This window comes from Pelodiscus sinensis, chromosome 2 (genome assembly GCF_052426305.1).
Source record: "Pelodiscus sinensis isolate ZL-2025 chromosome 2, ASM5242630v1, whole genome shotgun sequence".
NCBI lineage: Eukaryota > Metazoa > Chordata > Testudines > Trionychidae > Pelodiscus > Pelodiscus sinensis.
The window spans coordinates 196,944,393-196,964,752 of record NC_143053.1 but is presented as its reverse complement, the minus strand read 5'-3'; the positions used below and the strand labels follow the sequence as shown (position 1 = coordinate 196,964,752).

The 20,360-nt window shown below is 41.8% G+C and overlaps 1 protein-coding gene across 8 annotated transcripts in view; it reads right to left on the bottom strand.

Moving 5' to 3' along the window:
- Positions 1-20,360, bottom strand: part of ANKRD28 (ankyrin repeat domain 28) — a 243,318-nt gene that overhangs the window by 2,163 nt on the left and 220,795 nt on the right. For 7 of the 8 annotated variants that reach the window (XM_075922126.2, XM_075922123.2, XM_075922124.2 and 4 more), the window contains 7 exons: positions 19,968-20,187; positions 9,970-10,057; positions 9,799-9,882; positions 9,064-9,209; positions 8,772-8,854; positions 8,503-8,585; positions 4,325-4,416 (listed from right to left, as the gene is read on the bottom strand). In XM_075922126.2, the coding sequence (XP_075778241.2) occupies positions 4,325-4,416; positions 8,503-8,585; positions 8,772-8,854; positions 9,064-9,209; positions 9,799-9,882; positions 9,970-10,057; positions 19,968-20,187 (796 nt within the window). The remainder of the gene's footprint in view (positions 1-4,324; positions 4,417-8,502; positions 8,586-8,771; positions 8,855-9,063; positions 9,210-9,798; positions 9,883-9,969; positions 10,058-19,967; positions 20,188-20,360) is intronic. The other variant, XM_014578649.4, reaches the window with a different exon arrangement.

Sequence of the window (20,360 nt, the reverse complement as noted above, 5' to 3'; positions counted from 1 at the left end):
TTAACTGTTTCAAAAAAGGACAATTTAAAATCATATTTAATTTTATAATGCAATTTATTTTTGTAATGTTTTGCTATTACAAGGTATCATGTTTGCCTGCTGATTACAGTTCTTATATATCGGCACCTTAGCCAAACAAGTTACAGTATATTATACAGGTAGCAGAGATGAAGATGAGGAAGAAAAATAAAATCCTAGGAAATTAGAGGACTTGGGAGGGTAGGATTTGATTATTTTCTTAGGCAAAGTTAGGAATTTTTGGATCAGAGACAAAAACAGATTAAAAAAACCAGGAAGTTAATTGACTGAAGAGACAGTTAATTCTTTTTTTACATTAACTAACCACACGTGTATCTCCCATTACATTTCCTTACTTTAAGGGACAGTTCCCTTAGGACTAATTTATTAAATGCATCTAATTAATGTAATGGATTTTCTTAACATACATCAGTGTTTTCATGTACTCAAGTGATCCATAATTCTGATGAACACCAATAAAACCAAACAGCCTTTTAAAATCCTGGGAAATTTTTGGTAAAAACTGTTAAAAACCGAACAAAGGGCCTTAACTATAAATGTAAAAAAAACCCAAACACTGCAAATAAAGCAAATATTTAAAGAAAAGCCACTTGCTTGATTTACAGGCCAATTAAAAAGTTGTAATCCAGGAGGCAATTTTTATTTTATTAGCATATACTCTACATGCTAAAGAATTGTTTTTGTTGTAAAATAGGTCCAGTTGCTGAAACAAAGAACTCAACAATTGTATTTTCTGCTCAACTGATGATCCATGTGACGGGCATACAACAGTGCAGCACATTTTTTCTTTAGGATTAACAGCAGATCACTTACACAGTGAACCCTTACGGAAAGGGCTTTTAAAGACTGCTGCACTGGGTGAAAAGGGTATTTAAGGCAGAGAGGGCAGAAGAGAAAAACCTCATTATTGATAATCAATATGCAGAATTCCAGATAACATTTCTCTTGCAAAGGTAAAGTGACAAGTAAAACAAATTTGTTGCAATTGACCATGTGGGTCACTATTTCTACTACCTGTGCATGACAGTGAAATTAATGCAAAGGAGGAAAAGTACGGAGTACTGATTGCTTTATATCATTGAAACGTTTAAGGCATGCTACTTGTTTATGTCCTGTTGACTAGCGTTCATCTGGAACAGGACATCCCAGATGAACATTAAATACAGGCCATTCTGAAGATTAAACAAATTATTTATGTTTAATAATTGCTAATTAAAAGTACCATTTATAATAATTTTACACTCTTGGGGCATGAGCTTCTGTTTTGCACCAGCTAGGCAAGATCTCATTCTAGATTCAAATATATCTAAAAGATGAGGGGACAATGCATATTGCCTTCAATCCTCAGTTCTAGCACTTTTCATCCATAGCTCTCTTTGCTTTACAAAGGTGGCCAATGCATTATCCATATTTTACAGATAGGGAAACTGAGGCACAAGGCAACAACTTGCCCAAAGTCATGGCAAATACCAGCAGCAGGGCAGAGGAACAGACCTCAGGTCTTGAGTCCCAGTCAAGTGCTCTATCCACTATTTCAAAACAGTCTCGCCTTAGAGATTTGAAAAGCTTCAGTACTACACGTGAAGACTACTGAGTACACTAAACTCAATGAATACTCCTAAAATGAACCAAACAAGAATCGCCCCATTTTGAATTGAAAAAGCAAAACACATTGTTCATATTCTACTCATTTGCAAAATCAATACAATCAATTCAGGACTGAATAAGGATTTTAATTGTTTAATGCATTACAAAGGTAATTTCCCATTTTGGTATTCACATCTCCACATTAAATGCTGTAAAAGAGCCACTTCCACCCTGACTTGATTAGCCTCATTCTCTCTCACACACACACACACACACACACACCTGCCTCTAACTTCCACTCCAATTCATCTGATGAAGTGGGTTTTACCCACAAAAGCTTATGCCCTAATGAATTTGTTAGTCTCTAAGGTGCCACAGGACTCCTTGTTGTTTTCGCAGATACGGAGTAACACAGCTACCCTTCTGAGACTACTCATCAATGAAAAGATTGACACACATTCTAAACAAATTTACACAGAATATGGGAAGAGCTGACACAACCAGGATTTTCAGCACTGAGATGGCAATGAATCATTGTGGAAACAGAGTCCAGAAAACGATGTTAAATTGTGATCAATCAGCTAATCGAGGAGTTGATGGAATTTCCATCGACTACTCGATTGGGTGGGGAGGAGAGATGTTTGCTACCCTCCTCTACAGCTCTGCAGTTTAAAGTAGGAGCCCAGTGTGCAGCCCATCTCCTACTACATTTAAATTGCACAGCTGCAGTGGGATTAGCTCGCAGAAGTGGCATGAGCTCTACCCGGCACTTACTACATTTCAAAAGGCAGAGCTGCAGTAGTCAGGGACCCAGCACGAGTGGGGACTGCTTCAGTCATGACTAGCCAGACTTCCATAATCCTAAACTGGATTTACCAATCCCTTAGAAAAGGTAAAGACAGACTTTCAACTTTACTCTTTCAATTAAAAGCATCATCATCTTGATACCTCACGTCCTAAAGTGACATGGCTATTTCAAGTCAAAGTCAGATTGTATTCTGAATGAACATCCCCAGTAGGGATGCAAAATCCCAATTCATCAGTTAACTAATTAAATGTATTAACTAAGCGGGATCCCTGGGCTTGATGCTTGCAGGGAAACCAGTTAACTGTTTACATCCCTAATCCCCAGGGCTGCTGAAAACAAATAAAGAAAAACCAGAAACGCTAATAACTAAATTAGATAAAACTAAAAGGCCCTTTCAATTTAAAATTATAAGTCAAAGTTTAAAAAGTTCACATGCTACAGTTACCTCAAGTCCCCCTGTCAATTTTATGATTTTTACTAAATGTTTCTCTCCTCTTTGCACATAAACAAGGGGACTGACTACATGAGGGAAACAGTGAAACTGATCATACAAATAGCTCTGTCAAATTCACAAACTACACAACTCTCCCACCCCCAAAATATTTTACTTGTCTAATCTTTTTTTTGTTTGTTTTGTTTTAGAGATCTACTGATTTGGCGCAAACTGCCTACAAAAAAAGTGTTTCAGATTAAGCCGTGAATTATCAGAAAAAACTATGACAAAAAGTGTGCAAGGGAACAACAAAAACCTTTGTTGGTGTGAATCTAATTCATGGCATGCTTGGCATGCATATGTTTTATCAATATAATCTGTGTAAATGGACCATTATATAGGACTTTTTGCAAGAAGTGCTGGAATATATTTTATGATGGTCTGTCTTGGTTACAGGTATATTGCCAGTGTTCATTTAACACAAATTTGGGAAGTTACAAGAAAGAAAAAGCTTAAAAAGTGATTGGCACTATAAAATTCACATGTATGTCTATTAAAAATAGCAGCAGCCACTCAAAATCTTTTTGGGAAAGAAAACATCACAAGGACTACAGAGCTTTTCAGTTTGGAGTGAAAGTTGATGGCATTACAGTTCATTATACCTCGACAAAGTGCATGATTTCACCTGTGATGAAACAATTATCATAGAATCATAGAATACTAGGACTGGAAGGGACCTCGAGAGGTCATCGAGTCCAGTCCCCTGCCCTCACGGCAGGAACAAATACTGTCTAGACCATGCCTGATAGACATTTATCTAACTACTCTTAAATATCTCCAAAGATGGGGATTCCACAACCTCCCTGGGCAATTTATTCCAGTGTTTGACCACCCTGACAGTTAGGACCTTTTTCCTAATGTCCAACCTAAACCTCCCTTGCTGCAGTTTAAGCCCATTGCTTCTCGTTCTATCCTCAGAGGCCAAGATGAACCTGTTATGTTTTCTTGCTTCTGCGTGCTGCAAAGCTATTACAAGCCGGAAGCTTGAGACTCAAAAATTGGGGTCTATTGTACATACATACTTTTAGAAATTTATACTCAAAATGTTTTCGTAAATTGCATGCTATTAAACCCAAGTCACCAATGCCCAAAAGTAAGAGTACACTTTGATACTGTGCTTTTATGATTGTCTCCAATATTGCTAAAACAATTATATTTACACCTAATATAATCAGACTGCAATGTCAAATCAATTATTTGCGTTTGATAACCTGCAGCAGTGTTCCAAAATCAGACTCTTCCATTTCTTCTACTTTGCTAACCTGATGCAAAATCCACATGTGCCATTCTTCAAAATAGTGCCATCATACAACCAATATAAAACTTTAGAAGGTTTATCACTTTCCGAACCAGGGCATAAACTACAGTTCCTTACTGGAAAACAAGTTTATTCTTACCATTTTCATCTACAGCAAGTACACTTGCTCCCTTGCCTAAAAGTTCTTGAACTACAACTGTTAATCCATTTCGAGCAGCAACATGCAGAGGTCTGTGAAGACAAACAAACCTGGTTCTAAAATAAGCTTCAAAACAAGATACCAAAGAGTGTTTTAGGAATCAGGTGTCCATCTGACAACCACAGTATGTCTATCCTTTATTCGTTCTGTTCCTTAACTTCTTATGGAAAATTATTTTCAATTAATTAAATGTAAAAAACAATTTCAAGGTGAAGATGAATATCCATTCTTTCCCAAAATGAACATTTCTGCATTAAAAATGATGGACTAGTAATACTTGTTTCTTTTTAATGGCATGACATTGTGAGGGAATAGTTTTTGATCTGGCATACCTTATTACACCAAAAATATTGAGAGAGAAATTGTTAAAAAAATAGCAACAAATGTTCCCCTTTCTACTTTTAATCCCTTGCTTTTTCATAGATTGTCTTCTGGCTTTCAAAAATCAAAGATCTCCAACTGTCTCTGAAATAATGATGAAATAATTTCCTCACTATATAAGATATGAAAGGGCAAAAAAAGAACACAGAGCGCAATGAATTAGTCCTCTACTCAAAACCTTGAGCTATTAAATGTAACTTTTCAAGGCACATCACTCCCTCAGACAAAGTGGACAGAGTTACCTCACACGTAATAATTTCATCCTCTTTTAAAGCATTAAAGAGGAATGGAAATCATAATTTACCTAATTTTAAAAACACACCACAACAGGGCATGCAGTATACCCAAGAACCTTGGTAGTTCTAACACTGACTTCCATTTATTGTGAGGTTTGTAAAAATCCCCATATTGATTTCACTACACTGGGGATAAATCCTGAATAGGAAAGCTCTATGGCGTGTGCAGAGGGAAGGGGAGCAAAGAAGAGGTTACGTACTTTGTGCGGTAATTGTGGTTCTTCACATGTCCTCCCCTAAGGATGCTCCACTTCAGACGGCCAAGAGTCTCTTGAGCCCTTGGTTGAAGATTTTCAGTTTGTCTCGATCTGTCCCACACATATGCCTTAATGCTTCCTCATGTTGACTACTGAGACTGGTATAGGGGTGTCTGGGCAAATTGTCCTCAGCTCTTTCTCCACTCTCATGTTTCCTGAGGAACAGTCTGAAGCACAGGGCAAGGAGGGTGGGTAGTGGATCACCCATCGGACACAGGTTTTGAACTACAGTTACTGCACCGATTAGTGCATCTATGGGTGTTCCAAGTCAGGTGACTCCCATGCAGTATCCCCAGATGGAGGGGAGAGCTTCAGAATAGCATCCTGAACCGAAGACGGTACTGCAGAATCAAGTACTGCACTGAATCCCAGGAGCATGGATCAGGGCATAATGCTGGTGTACATGTAGTGGCCCTATATATTTCAGATCTGGCTACATTCTTCAGTAATGCTGTAGATGTTGCCTAAGACTTAGCTCAGGAGTGGGGAACCTTTTTTGGGTCGGGGGTGACTGGCCCACAGAAAAATCTGCAGGGGGCTGGCTGCACACAAGTCAGAAACAAAAAACCCACCCCTCACCAACATGGGCTTCCAAATTCTGGGAGGAGCCCCAAGACTCAAGGGCCCTGATCCAGGTAAGCCAGGGGCTGCATACGGCCCCCAGGCCTTAGATTGCCCACCTTGATCTAGCTGAATGTGTTATCCCCCTCTAGGGCATTGCTAGCAATCACTACTGCCAGGACTTTTGCGACTAATGGCCAAGGAAATATTGAAGGAAAGCATAAGCTGAAAACCAAACCTCTTTCGCTAATGAAAGCTTGTAACTGCCAGACATCCTAAACTTTTGAGACTTTACAGAACAGTTTAGAAAACAAATTTAAGTCTAATATCCTTGGCACGAGAAATACCTTCTTCCGTCCCTCCCACATGTGTCTATGTGTCCTGTCTAGAAGCATGTGTGAAACTTGAACACAAAAGCACTGCTGGAGTGTGCCTGATACCTGCCTGAGTTGGCAGGGGTTGGAGGGGTATAATTGTGCTGGAGGAGCTGTCAGCATTAGGCACTGGCTCCTGGGAGAAGTGGCCTCACATTCTGCGCCTTTCACCACTTTGGTTTCCAGGAGAGCACTGTGGTTTCATGGATACAGATTTATATCTACAGATATCCGCATCTGCAGGTATAAATTTGCATTCACACAGGGGTCTGCAAGGGTATCAATGGATGGTTTAAGCTCAGTATTGAACGTCTCTGCTTGTCCTTTTTTACTGGTAGAAATTACTAAGGGCCTATCGGAGTCATTTGTCTCTATGTTTCAGGACCTTACGGCCCCATCAGTACCAGAGGAGGAGTCTTTCAATTCAACAATACTGAGTCAGGAGGTTAAAGCTTTAGAGACCGTAGATCTCACTAGGGATCTGGACCTCTTTTGGAGCTAGCTCCTTAAGGTGAGGTCCACAGTCCTCTTTTTGGAAGCATTCCATGAAGTCTCCAAACTCTTCCCCTTCTTAGGGGAAGCTTACGCAATGGCAGAAGAGGTGCTGGATCTATCCAGAGACAGTTTTGGGATTGGGAGGGGGGTTCTCCCCTGAGTTGACTCAGAACCCAGCAGAAGGGGGTTCCCTTCATTACCAGTGAGTTTAATTTCCCTGTTTTTCTTTACCCTGAACTTGAGGAACAGGCAGAAATTGTATTTCTGGGAGTCCCTCAAGCAGCAGAAAAACTAGAATGGCTATCACTCACAAGTATAACCTATTAGCATGAGAGGCAATGTTTGAAATCTGGCAAACCAGGTATGCCCGGCCAGGAGTAAAGTAAGTGTCCCTGAGGGAAAAGAGAGAAGTGAAATAATCCTCTTGCTACTTATCTAAGTACATTAACAATTAACTTTAGCCACTATAGGAATATTAAAAAAGCCAAGGCATGGTCAACATGATCATACTAAAGCTCTGTCTTAGGCCAAGGAAGATGAGAAGGAACTGAGGGTGGTTTGCCAACACATTCCCATATTGCTTTGCTATCCAGAAGGATGCATAGAGCACATATTGGGCTGAACAAAGACTGCTAACTGAAAATCTCTGATCAAGGGCTCAAAAGGCATCTCTGAAGAGAAGCACCCACAGGGACACTATGAGAAGAAAAATTGCACCCATTATCTGTAGCTCAAAATACAGAAGTTCAATAAATTAGAAGCATTTAACACCTGGAATAAACAGAAATGCATTTGACTCTCTCCATCCTCCTTAGTGTGCCCCCATTCTCGGTCTCCTTTTGTTCCCCCTTTTGTGTGTCATCTTGTTTTCTGTCCATCTCTTTGTGCCTCATTAGCCAGGCACTAGGGCAACCAGCTACCACCTCATCTACACACTCCTTGCTGAGTGCATCCCATACTGCTTAAAAAAGGTGATACCATAAGGTAATCCTCTGAGCAACAATTGCATGAAAACAATTCCAGCAGGGGAGCAGGAACACACACAACAGTTTTACTAATGCTAAAAACACTCAAGAGTTGTTTAGCAGCTGTGATAACTTTTTATGCTTTCTTCTGACTGTTAAGGCCTAATTAAAAGATCTAAGATATCCAGGTGGATAAGTATTCTAGGCTGCTAATATTTTAAGAGAAAAAGCCTAGAAGAATCAGTTATTAAAAAAACACCATCCCAGTTCCAAATACATTTCAGTTTTATAGTACGAAATGCTTCTTAAGTTTTGAATTTCCCATTAACTGGATTAAAAAAAATAGAGCTCTGAGATAAAAGTTTTTAGATGTAATAATGGTAGCTAGAACACACTATATTGTCACATTACCTTTATTAAAACCAACAAAAACAAAAAGTATTCTCCAGCTAGTATTTTCACTATTAGTTATGTCACCTTGCTTTTTTAAACAACCAATCAAATATTTGTAGCAATCACTGGAATTAACTATTATTTAATTTTTAATAGAAAAAACTGAATAGTGTTTATAAAGAACTAACACCCAAGACTACTCTCCTTCCGATCATCTCATTGTCATTCTTGGTAGAATTCCCTGAGCCATGATGGTATAAAATTTTTCTAACATCCCTTTCTCTTATTCAGATGGAAACCCGGACACTTAAAATTGTTTATGTAATTAACAACTTTAATAACAGCAGAAATGTATTAATATCAAACTGGAAAATATTGTTCACAGGCTGTACATACGTTTGCAAGGCTGCATTGGTGGCATTGATGAGATTTCTATCTGTAATCTTCTCCAGTATTAACAAGGCACTAGTTTCATGACCCTAAATATACAGGAAACATGTTTGTCAGGTGACTTAGTGAAAAAAAAATGTTTTGTATATCTTTTTGAAGTAGATTCTGGAGATTTTTACAGAATTTGATAAAGATAAATTTTTAAAATATTTTAAAATCAAAATATCACCAACAACGAACATGGAAAAAGGGCTCCAATAGAAATGGATACACACCTTGCTGCAAGCCAAATGGAGTGCAGTGTTTTTGCAGCAATCTTGCAAGGTCAGATCAGCCTTAGCACTGCTAACCAGCACCTCTGAAGGAAATAAAAGTTTGCATTAACTAAAGTGTGATCCTAAAGGAATTACCAGCTTTCCACTTTATAAAATGAAGTTTAAAATCTAAAATAATATACTTTTAAGAAACATGCGTAACTAGATAAAATATGGTATTCTAAAGCAACAATATCTAAAGTGTTACTGTACATTATTACAAGTTGAAGTAGAAAATATTTAAGCTCTTTACCAACGGTATTAGTTTGCCCATTTTCTGCAGCCATCATTAGAGGTGTCTTTCCAGAAGAATCTACAGCATTTACTTGAGCATTATGGCTGAGTAGAAGCTGTAAACACTCCACATGATCAGTAAAAGCTGCTGCATGAAGGGGAGTTCTAAAAAAAAAAAAAAAAAAAAAAAAAAAATCAAGAGGAAATGGACTTACAACCAGGAAACGCACACAATGTTTTATTCATAGGTGCAAACTTTGGCTGTGATCCTGCTAATGTATCAGTCTGGGTAGTCACCACCAAAAAATACATTGGGGCCATTATTGGTAGAATGGTCATAATAGTTGTTATAAGTTATTTCTTTCAGTTTTTGAAAATAATTGGCCTCAAATTTAAAATGAATATTTAGCAACCTGTAAATTCATAATATAAGCAAGGATGATTTTGAAAAATAAAATGGACAAGATACTAAAATATAGTTAATGGGTATAAATTATTCATATTGTAAAAACTTATGCAATTATATAAATACCCAAACTTTCCTACACAATACAAAAACCAAATTCAGGTCTATTAACACAAAACATGATATTTAAAAATTTCCAGTAACATTTTCAATATAGAACAGGAAAAAAAATGTCTTTACACACAGAAAAAATTAATGTTCCAAAAATACATTTACACTATGACAGAAAAGCAAGAAGATTACTGTTTGCAGTGCTCTGTTTCCTAAATGCAGCTGTTATATGCCTACCTTCCTTTTGCATCCATTGAATTTACAATACCAGCTCCCAAAGTATCAATTAACATTTCTGCAGCACCTTCATTGTCATTTATCCTATTAAAAAATTAAACAGGCTGTTACTTAGAGAATGGCTGAGCTGTTAAATATTGTAAAGAAATCTGTAATCTTGCACTTCCTTACACAGCACAATGCAATGGGCTGAAAGAATTTCCTTCCATTTTCTGGAAAACTTCCTGTTCCAAAAGAAGCTCTACGCAGCTGTCATGACCTAAAAGTTTTAAAATCAAATATTAAAAGCAGGAAAAAAACCACCCAATCTGCACATCTATGGAAACAATAAACATTACTAAAGTAAATTAAATGAAACTTTGACTTCAGTGTTTCAGCTCTATCTGAAAGGGACATCTTCCTAGTGGAGTTCTTTCTGGAGTTTGGCCATAAATAATGCCACTGAAACTGATGTCACTGCCAATACTGAGAAAAGCCCCCATCTGTTACACTGGAGATTCTTTCATTGATTCTTCAGACAAATACCAGTGTATCCAAGGATAAATGATATCATGCATTTTTAAGAAACAGAAGTGAAATGTAAGTATATGTTGTAACACAGAACCTGCAGCCTCAAGATTGGCTGACATGAGTAATTACCCAATGACTGATCCTATATCAGGGTGGGCAAAATACAGTCAATGGGCTGGATCTGGCCCACCAAACATTCAGATCTGGCCTGCTATGTAATCTGGACCACCAATGTTCTAAGGCCCCTTAGGCAGGCCCCCTGCCTGCTGTGGCCCCACAAGAGACTCAAAACGGCCAGCTGCTGGGACCAGCATATGTATCTCTGCACTGAGTGTCTCTTGGCTGGGAGGTGTGTATGCACCATGACCCTCAACCTGGGTGTGCTGCAGAGATGCACACTGTGGCCCCAGCAGATGGCCACTTTGAGTGGTCTGTGGCACTGAGGGGATGTGGCAGACAAGAAGCCGGCTCTAGGGTTGCAGGCCAGGAGCTGTCTAGGATAAGCGCCTCCCAGCTACAGCCTTCGCCTGGCACCCCATCCCCTGCCTCACCCCAATCCTTGCCCAAGGTCAGAATCCAAACCCTCTGCAGCTCCTCCTACATTCTTTCCCCTGGTCACAGTTCCCTCCCGGGAGGTCCCCCCCCAAGGTCCTGTCAGCCCCACGTGCTTTGCTGGCCTGCCAGGGTCCTGCCACCATGAGCTTTTCTGGCCCCCTGGGGTCCTGCTGCCTTTGCAGCTGACCCCAGTCATGGCCCCAACCTGGGGCAGTGAGGGTTGCCAACTATTTTGGACTGGATGTCTTTTGCAGCAATGGAGTCCAGTTCATCCTGTCAAGTTGGCAACCTGATCTCAACAGGTCTAAAGAGGAGGAGGGGTGTAGCTCTCCCATCCCCCACTGCCTTGACTTGTTTTCCATATATAGATATTTTAAACCAATGTTTGTCAATTACTGTACCATAAAGAGAAAGATTTAAAGATTCTAAATAAAGAAGCCAATCTTGGATGCCATATCATTGTGTTTCTGAGTTTGGTACTGCATGATCAAGCATCCTTTCCAGGATATCATCATCACTGGTAGAGACAAAAAGATAAATAAAATGTAGCCCACATTACTCACTGGCCAAACAAAAAAAAAAGTTTATATTTGTCCCCAAATCATCATCAGATCCATTACTTAACCATATAGTTAAACGGTCCCTTTGAAATCTTACAACCAAACATGTTTAATTTGCTTATCGTCCCCACATATTAGTACATAGAAAGCTGTATATACTAAGAAAGCTGGTGTGATGAACTCTGCTATCTGTTTGCACAAGATCAAAGAACACATTCTAACCCAAATACCCATCCTAGAAAAGTAGGTTTAACTCAACTCATTTAATCTGTTTCCATTGCTGTTGTCACCTCTTTTTTCAGGGACTAAGCTTCCATAGGAGGAAGACTATAGGTATACAATAGTCAGTCAAAATTCCACTCCAAAGCACCCTTTGCAAAATACACTAAAGAAAATTTATTTATTACTTCTTGCTTGACAGTCTCAGAGCTAGGAATTCTGCCTAAGTGTAAACTTTTCCTCCTCCACATAAAACTCCTTGGATTAATTTCAATTGATATTTTATTAGAGATTTTAATTTTGTAGAATTTCTTTTGGCTAGTGCCATCTCTAGAATTTTGACAACTTTAAAGCAACTGCATTTTAGAAAGTTTTTTAAAAAAATACAGATAATTATACTGATAACTAGACTGCATAGATTGTGAACAGATAAAGTTAAGAGTATGCCAAAAATTCTCTCTCAAACAAGTATTGATTAATTTGACTTTTCAAAAATTAGATGAACTGGTACACATGCAAATCTAAGCAATGCATATGACTTTAAAAAAATTCTAGAAAGTAGTTCTAGCTACACTTGTGACTGCACACATGTTCTGATCTCACAGTAGTCTGATATGAAACTAAAAGCTAGATGCTTATGGAACAAAAACATCTAACCTTTCTGTCTCTGAGACACCATAATCAAATTTTGAGTATATCATTCATCAACCATTCAAAATTTAGTTTTGCACAATGCAGTTTTGGAAATCTGATCATTTTAGTTTATTCTTATTCTAGTCAAGAAAATTAGTCTTAGAGATATAGTCTGTAACCTTGCCTATGAGTATAGGCTATCTCTCTATTTTCTTAGCACTAATTAGACCACTGAGCATTAAGCTCTTATTTCTCTGAGATTTTGGAGCAAGGCAGAAAATAGAGTAAATGAGAATTACCTGTGAAGATTAGGTTGTGGCTGTGGGATTAAGCAAAAGCTCTGAAAGAATCTCTCTCACTCCAGAATGTACTAAAGCAGCAAGCAAAAGGAAGGGGAAATGCTATGACCCTTCCTGAAGCCTTTTGTTCCTCAAATGCTTATACATATGGTTTGATCTAATGCAGAAGGATGCAGGTTGAGCTTCCCTGGGTCCAGCACCTTTGGGGCCTGACTGATCCTGAACCAGGGAATTTGCCAGACACCAGGAGGTCAATGCTCAAGCCCTTCCACTTCTGTCTCCTGGCCACCGAGAGGCTCTACTGCTCTTAAAGGGAAAGTTTAAAAAAAAATCCTTACCTTGTCAAATCTATTTCTATGCTGTTTTATTTAAATTTCTTCTACACAGTAAAATTTCAAAGTTCTATTAAATCACTGTTTAGTTGTAAACTTTTGAAAGATCCACCAAAACGTTTTGTTAAGAGTTAAAAACATTTTGGTTACAAACCGCCATTCCTCAGGCATTTATTACTCTGAGGTTCTACTGTATACTACATGTCTATAGAATGAAAGCTGTGCTATCCATCCGTGTTCCAATAGGAAAGTTCTATAAGCCGGCATTTCTAATCTTCACAGAAAGTCTGGTTTATAACCCAATTGGCACGAGGACAGCAGGCTCCCTATTGGGCTCTGCACAGCCCCCCAAAAGCAGTGATGTGGCCAATCCTCTACATGGGAGCTGAAGGGATATGAGGGGTTCGGAGTGTGGGGGGAAGGGAGTGGAGAAAGGCAGAGAGCAGGGCTGGGGCTCAGGGCAGAAGGCTGGGGCCTGCGCGGGGTTTAGGAGTGTTGGATGTGGGGGACACTCAAGCAGCTCCCACAAGTGGCGGTAACCTGTTCCTGTTGCTTCTGGGGTTAGTGCAGCTAGGCAACTACGTGTGTTGCCCCGAGTGCTGGCTCTGCAGCTCCCATTCGCTGGAAACTGTGGCCACTAGGAGCTGTAAAGGTGGTGTTTAGAGGCAAAGGCAGTGTGCAGGGCCACCTAGACATGCCTCTGCCAATCTGGAGCGGCAAGAACAGGTCGTCGCTTGCACGGAGCCATATGAGACGAGCGTCTCCCAGGCCCAGTACTCAAACCACTCCCATGCCCCAACACTGCTCTGAGCCCCCTCCTGCATGCAAACTACCTTCCTCTTAAGTTAACCAGAATGTTTCTGGCAACACCCATTGCCCCAACATGCTGGATAAAAAACTTACTATACATATGTGGGTGGGTACGTTTTAAGAGATACTCTTAGGTCATTTTTTTTTTTACATATACACATAAATCATGTATGAAAATGAGGTTTTAAGCTAAGTTCTCCATTGAAAATCCTGGCACAGTCAAGGAACTACGATGTGATTAGAATAATAGAGACTTAGTGGGGCAACTCACATAACTGGAGCTATGTCATGGAAGGGTATAAACTGTTCAGAAAGAACAGGCAAAAGAGAAAAGGTGGAGGAGTTGCACTGTATGTAAGGTAACTATGATTGCTCAGAGCTCCAGTATAAAATTGGAGAATAGTTTGTTGAGAGAGTTTTTGGGTTAAGATTAGAGTGGGCAAGAACAAGAGATATTTCATGATAGGCATCTGCTATAGACCACCAGATCAGGTGGATGAGCTAGACAAGGCTTTCTTCAGACAACTAACAGAAGTTTCTAGATCACAGGCCCTGGTTCTCATAGGTGACTTCACCCTGGCATCTGCTGGGAAAGAAATACATCAGTGCACAGACAATCCAGGAAGTTTTTGAAAAGTGTTGAGGACAAGTTCCTGGTTCTAATGTTAGAGGAACCAACCAGGGATCATGCTCCTCTTGACCTGCTGCTCACAAACTAGGATGAATTGGATGGGGAAGTACAAATAAGTGGCTGTCTGGACAGTAGTGACCATGAATGGTTGAGTTCAGGATCCTGCCAAAAGGAAGAAAGGAGAATATGGACAATGGACTTCAGAAAAGCAGACTGACTCCCTCAGGGAACTGATGGGTAGGATCCCCTGGGAGGCTAATGAGAGAGGGAAAGGAGTCCATGAGAGATGGCTGTATCTTAAAGAAGCCTTATTCATGGCACAGGAACAAATCATCTCAATATGCAGAAGGAATAGCAAATATGGCAGGCGACTTGCTTGGAAATCTTTGGTGAGCATAAACACAGAAAGGAAGCTTACAAGTGGAAACTTGGACAGATGATTAGAGAGGACTATAAAAACATTGCCTGAGCACGCAGGAATCTAATCAGGAAGGCCAAAGTACAACTGGAGTTGCTGCTAGAAAAGGATATGAAGGATAACAAGAAGCAAACCCAGCTTTGGGCCCCATGCATTCAGGGCCCTGCACTGCCCAGCTCCCGGCCCTGCCCACACGGCCGTTCACTCGCTGCTCTGACCTCGTGGCCATATGGCTCAGGGCCCCATGCTGCCCAGTTCCTGGCCCCACCCACACGGCCGCTCACTTGCTGCCCTGACCATGCAGCCGTGCAGCTCAGAGCCCCACGCTGCCCAGCTCCCGGCTCTGCCTACCTGGCCATTCACTCGCTGTTCTGACTGGGAGCTGCGCGGCCGTGCGGCTCAGCCACGCTGCCGTGGGCCCCGTGAACTCTTGGGCCGGGCCTGACAAGAAGGGTTTCCTACAGGTACGTTAAGAACAAAAAGGTGGTCAGGGAAAACGTGGAACCCTTCCTAAATGGGAAGGTAACCTACGTTACAGACGAGGAAAAGGCTGAAGTACTCAATGATTTTTTGGTGTCTCTGCTACAGAAAAAATATGGACAAAATATGGGGCCCAGCGGAGGGTAATAAAAATGATTAGGGGGCTGGGCACATGATTTATGAGGAGAGGCTGAGAGAATAGGGCTTATCTGCAGAGCCACAGAGGTCCAGAGCAGCTTGGTCCACTTTGCACGGGGTCCAGCAGCCCCTGTTCATGGTAACCCAGGCTGGCCACAGACAGAGGCTGCAGCAGCTTTCCCTATACCCCCTCCCCCACCTTCCGCTGCTTCTATCGCTGTCTACTCTACACTTTCTTGCAGCAGAAAATATGCTAATGATGGACTCATTAGCATGAGTTACAACATCATTAGCATATTTTCTGCTGTTTCTTTTTGTGCAAGGAGTTTTTGCGCAAAAAGAAGCAGTGTAGCTGCTTCCATTTTGCGCAAAACCCCCGTTTTGTGCAAGATCCTTATGTCCCTCCAGAAGAGGCATAAAGATCTTGCGCAAAATGGAAGTGGCTACACTGCTTCTTTTTGCGCAAAAACCCCTTGCACAAAAAGAAATAGCAGAAAATATGCTAATGATGTCACAACACATGCTAATGAGTCCCTCAGTAGCATATTTTCTGCCGCAAAAACACATAGGCTATGTCTACACTCGTGGCTTCTTGCGCGAGTAATATGCAAATGAGGCTAAACGTGGAATATCGCCGAGCCTCATTTGCATATTACTCACGCAAGAAGCCGCGAGTTTAGACATAGCCATAGTGTAGACAAAGCCTATGAGATTTATCAGAGGCAGCAGGGGGAGTGAGGCAGGCAGCACCGCGGTGATGGTGCTGGGGGGGGGGGGGGGGGGCGCGACGGGCGACGACTGACTTTTAAGCCAGCTCCCCTCAGCACCGGCTCCTGTTCCGACTGCCCATATTGTGTCTCATACAGAGGTAGCAAGGGTTAGGGAGGGCAGTAGTTGAATACTCATTTACAGTAAGCTTCCAATAATCTGGCACCTTTAGGACCCAGGGGGTGCTGGATTATCAGATTTGCCAGACTATCGAAAGGGAGGGCTATAAGCGGTCTGGGGTGGGGGGATGCCACCCCAGACCCCTCATAGCCCCCCCTTCCGATAGTCCGGCTCTGCCCCAGGTGTCCCTGATTCAGCCGCTTCTGGTCAGTTTCAGCAGCGGCTGAATCGGGGACGCCTGCAGCAGAGTAGCTGGAGTGCTGCTGGGTTGGTCCGGTAGCACCGAACCTTGGCGCGGTGAGACCAACCCGGCAGCACCCCAGCTTCTCTTGGGGACGCCTGGGACAGAGCAGCTGGGGTGCTGCCGGGTTGGTCCCGCAGCGCCACTCCTCGGCGCTACTGGACCAACCTGGCAGCGCCCCAGCTGCTCTGCCCCAGGTGTTCCCAAGTCAGCCGCTGCTGATACTGATCAGCAGCTAACTCCAGGAAGCCCGAGGCAGAGCTGCTCTGTTCCGGGCTTCCTGGAGTCAGCTGCTGGTCAGTTTCAGCAGCGGCTGAATCGGGGACAGCTGGGGTGCTGCCGAGGGGCACTGCTAGGGGACCTACCCGGCAGCCCCCCAGCTGCTCTGCCCCCGGCTTCCCCGATTCAGCCACTGGTCAGTTTTAGCAGCGGCTGAATCGGGGAAGCTGGGGGCAGAGCAGATCCAATGGTCCGGCTGCCCGGAGCACTTCCGGGTTCCTGATGGTGCTGGACCATCAGAAGTGCCAGACCAACAGATGCCGGACCATCGGAGTTTTACTGTACATCCCTAGCTCAGATATTAGGAAAATCTGCCTCATTAGGAGGGTGGTGAAGCATTGGGATAGGTTGCCCAGGGAGGTGGTGAAATCTCCATCTTTAGAGGTTTTTAAGGCCAGACTTGACACAGCCTTGGTTGGGATGATTCAATTGCGGTTGGTCCTGCTTTGAGCAGGGGGCTGGACTACATGACTGCGTGAGGTTTCTTCTTCCTTAATCTTTTATATTCTATATTCTGTGAATGATACATACTTTGCCGCCAAGAGGGACAACTGATTACTGTCTGATGTAACATGTCCTGTGTCTGCTCAATAGCTAGAAAGATTCTAAACCTTACAAAACCTCCCTTGTGAGTTGATTCTAATTTATTTTTTTCCCATATAACAAATATATATAAACAGCAACCAGCACTACATCCACAAAGCGTTTTTTAAATGTTTAATCACTAAAAGTTTTACATCTTACTTCTGAAACAAACTCAAAACTCAGTATGTGTCTGCAAGGGACAGGGTGACAGGAATCTTCAACAAGATTTTTTTTTCCTTTCCTGTTTTTGTATCCTGTTTCTTGCACTTTTAAAATCAAAGTACCACACAGAACTATATACAGCTACACAAATGTTTGCATACGAGGTTGAATAGTAAACTGTTTAATAAATACTCAAAAGAGATAATGGAGGATATCTACTTATTTAGAAATAGAATTCAAAGATGGGAGTTCTGAAAATTCCGAGTCTGTTTTTCTGGGCTTGACTATATGAACATTTAATTCATAGCAAGTTAGGATGTAAATCTATCCTGCTGCCACACCTCATAAACTCCTCAATGCATATTAATGTACTCTCATTTCAAAGTGGCGTGATTTAAAGCACAACAGTGAACTTTTAATGCATAGAAGCAGTGTCCACATAGGACCGAGCATGCAGCAATCTAGTGCAGGGTAAAATTTACACCCAAGCTTGCCATGAATTAAGTCTTTGAAGCCCTCTACTGAAAACAACAGAAACTGCCACCTATTTCACTTGCAGCAGGAATAGATACTTAATGGCCAAAGCAAAACCAAACTGCTATAAATTTACTTCTTCCTCCTTTTCTCTCTTCCTTCTGCTTGTTTGTTACTTGCATCTTGTCTTATCTTAATTAGATTGTGATCTCTTTTGGTGGAAGTTCTGTAATTGTATATGACTGTACAATGCCTCATTCACTGGGGTCCAATACTGACTGAAGACTCTAGGAGACACATCCAATACAAATCCCTGGGTTAAGCACAAAATGGAACTTAACTTTAACAATGGAGTTGTGACCAGTGATCTATATAACAACAGTGTGGGCAAAATACAGCTCTCAGACTGGATCCAGCCTGCAGCCAAGTGGGGACCTCAGCCATGCTTCCAAGCCTGTCCTGTCCCAGCATGCTGCTCAGAGCATCTGGCTGCGGGGGCCATGTGTTCTGCTCTGAATGTTGCGAGCTTGGGGGGAAAGAGGCTTCTCAAATCTGCCTGTTTGCAGGACAAGCAGCATGCAAAGTATTCCTCCCCCTTGAGCTCGCAAAGTTCAGAACAGCACACATGGCCCCTGCAGTTGGCGGCACTGAGCACACGTGTGGGTGTGGGGCAGGCAGGAAGCCTGGCTGAGGAACCTGCTGAGCTACTGGCTGGGAGACGCCCAGATATGTGACTGTTGTTCGGAGCCTGCTTCTGGCACCCCAGCTCTTCCCTCTCCGCACCTACACCATATAACCCAAACCCTCTGCACCTCCATTTCTGCATCTATACCTCATCCCAGATCCTGCACTTCCTCCTAAACCCCTTCTCCAGGTCTCAACCCCCTCCCAGATTGTACCTCCTCCTTCCAGGTCAGAATCCTCCCCTGAACCCATATTCCCTCCCAGACCTTGCATCCAAATCGCCAACCTCTGGTCACAACCCAAACACCTGCACCCCCTCCCAGACAATGCACCTAGTCCCGTACCCCAGTCTCCTGCCCCAGGTCAGAACCCCCTCCTTCACCCTTCCCAGATCCCATACCGCCTCCTGCACCCCAATTCTATACCCCATGTTCCCTTCTGAACTAGCGATGTTAGCTATCGGGTAATTGAATAGTCAAGTAACAGCATGAAATTTGAGTGGTTACTCGACTATTCTATAGTCCCCAGGGACAGCACCAGCAGCCAATGCAATGTAGCCCCATTCAGTTAACTGTATACTCAACTATTCATTTACATCCCTATTATGAACCTAACCCCATCCCAGACCCCGCACTTTCTCCATAATATTATGGAAGAACGCAGCCCTTGACCACTTACCAAATTCTTGGGAGTTGCCCCCCATCAAAAATTATTGCCCACCCGTGCTCTATAATAAATAAATTCATAGCTAGTGAATTTTTAAAAGAGTGTTGTGGTCAATAAGGCACTCCTGAAGTCTGGTGTTACAAAATACATAGAAATGTCAAGGTGAATTCATTGTTTTATTTCTGAACTTTTACCCTTGATCGGTTTGCTCCTCATTTACTTTACACTTACTAGCTTTGTAAGAGTTCTGTCTTCAGATTGTGCTTAAGATGGCAAGCCAGAGAATGTTCAGAGCACTAAAGAGATAAAGACCATCTCTCTTGCAAGAATGAACTAACTACATTCTTTGGGATGAATGGAAAAAGAAATGCAACATTTGCCCAGAAAGCTTATTCATTTTTTTAGAATTCATAAGATAATAAAAAAACTCCAGTGTTTTCAGTTTGCGTCATGAATTGTGCTCCATCTGTTTCACACTTTTTATTAATATTTATATTATGATATTACTTAAATGACCTTAACAATATCAGAACTCCACTGTGCAAGGCACTACACCTACATACGGATTCCTGCCTTATAAGCTTTGAATTTAACATTGTACTTACCATTATAACAGGCCCAGTGCAATGATGTATATCCATGATTGTCTGCAATGGCAGGTACTGCATCCACAGATGTTGCTGACTGCAAGAGAGCTCCTAGAACACCAATATGTCCACATGCAGCTGACAAGTGTACAGGTGTTCGCCCTCGGCAGTCTCGCAGCAAGGACTTAGCACCATGTTGAAGCAATGCTTCCACACATTCCTCATGCCCAGTGACTGCCTGGGAAAGAAAAATACAATATGCACATTGCACACACTCATATGTACAGCTGAAGAAAAAAAATTCTTGTTACTACCTTATCATGTAATATTGAGATAGGCTACTGCAAAATAAGCCCAGTCATTTTTACTTCAGTAAGTGGGCATTGTGAAGAAAAAAATTAATTAGCTTGG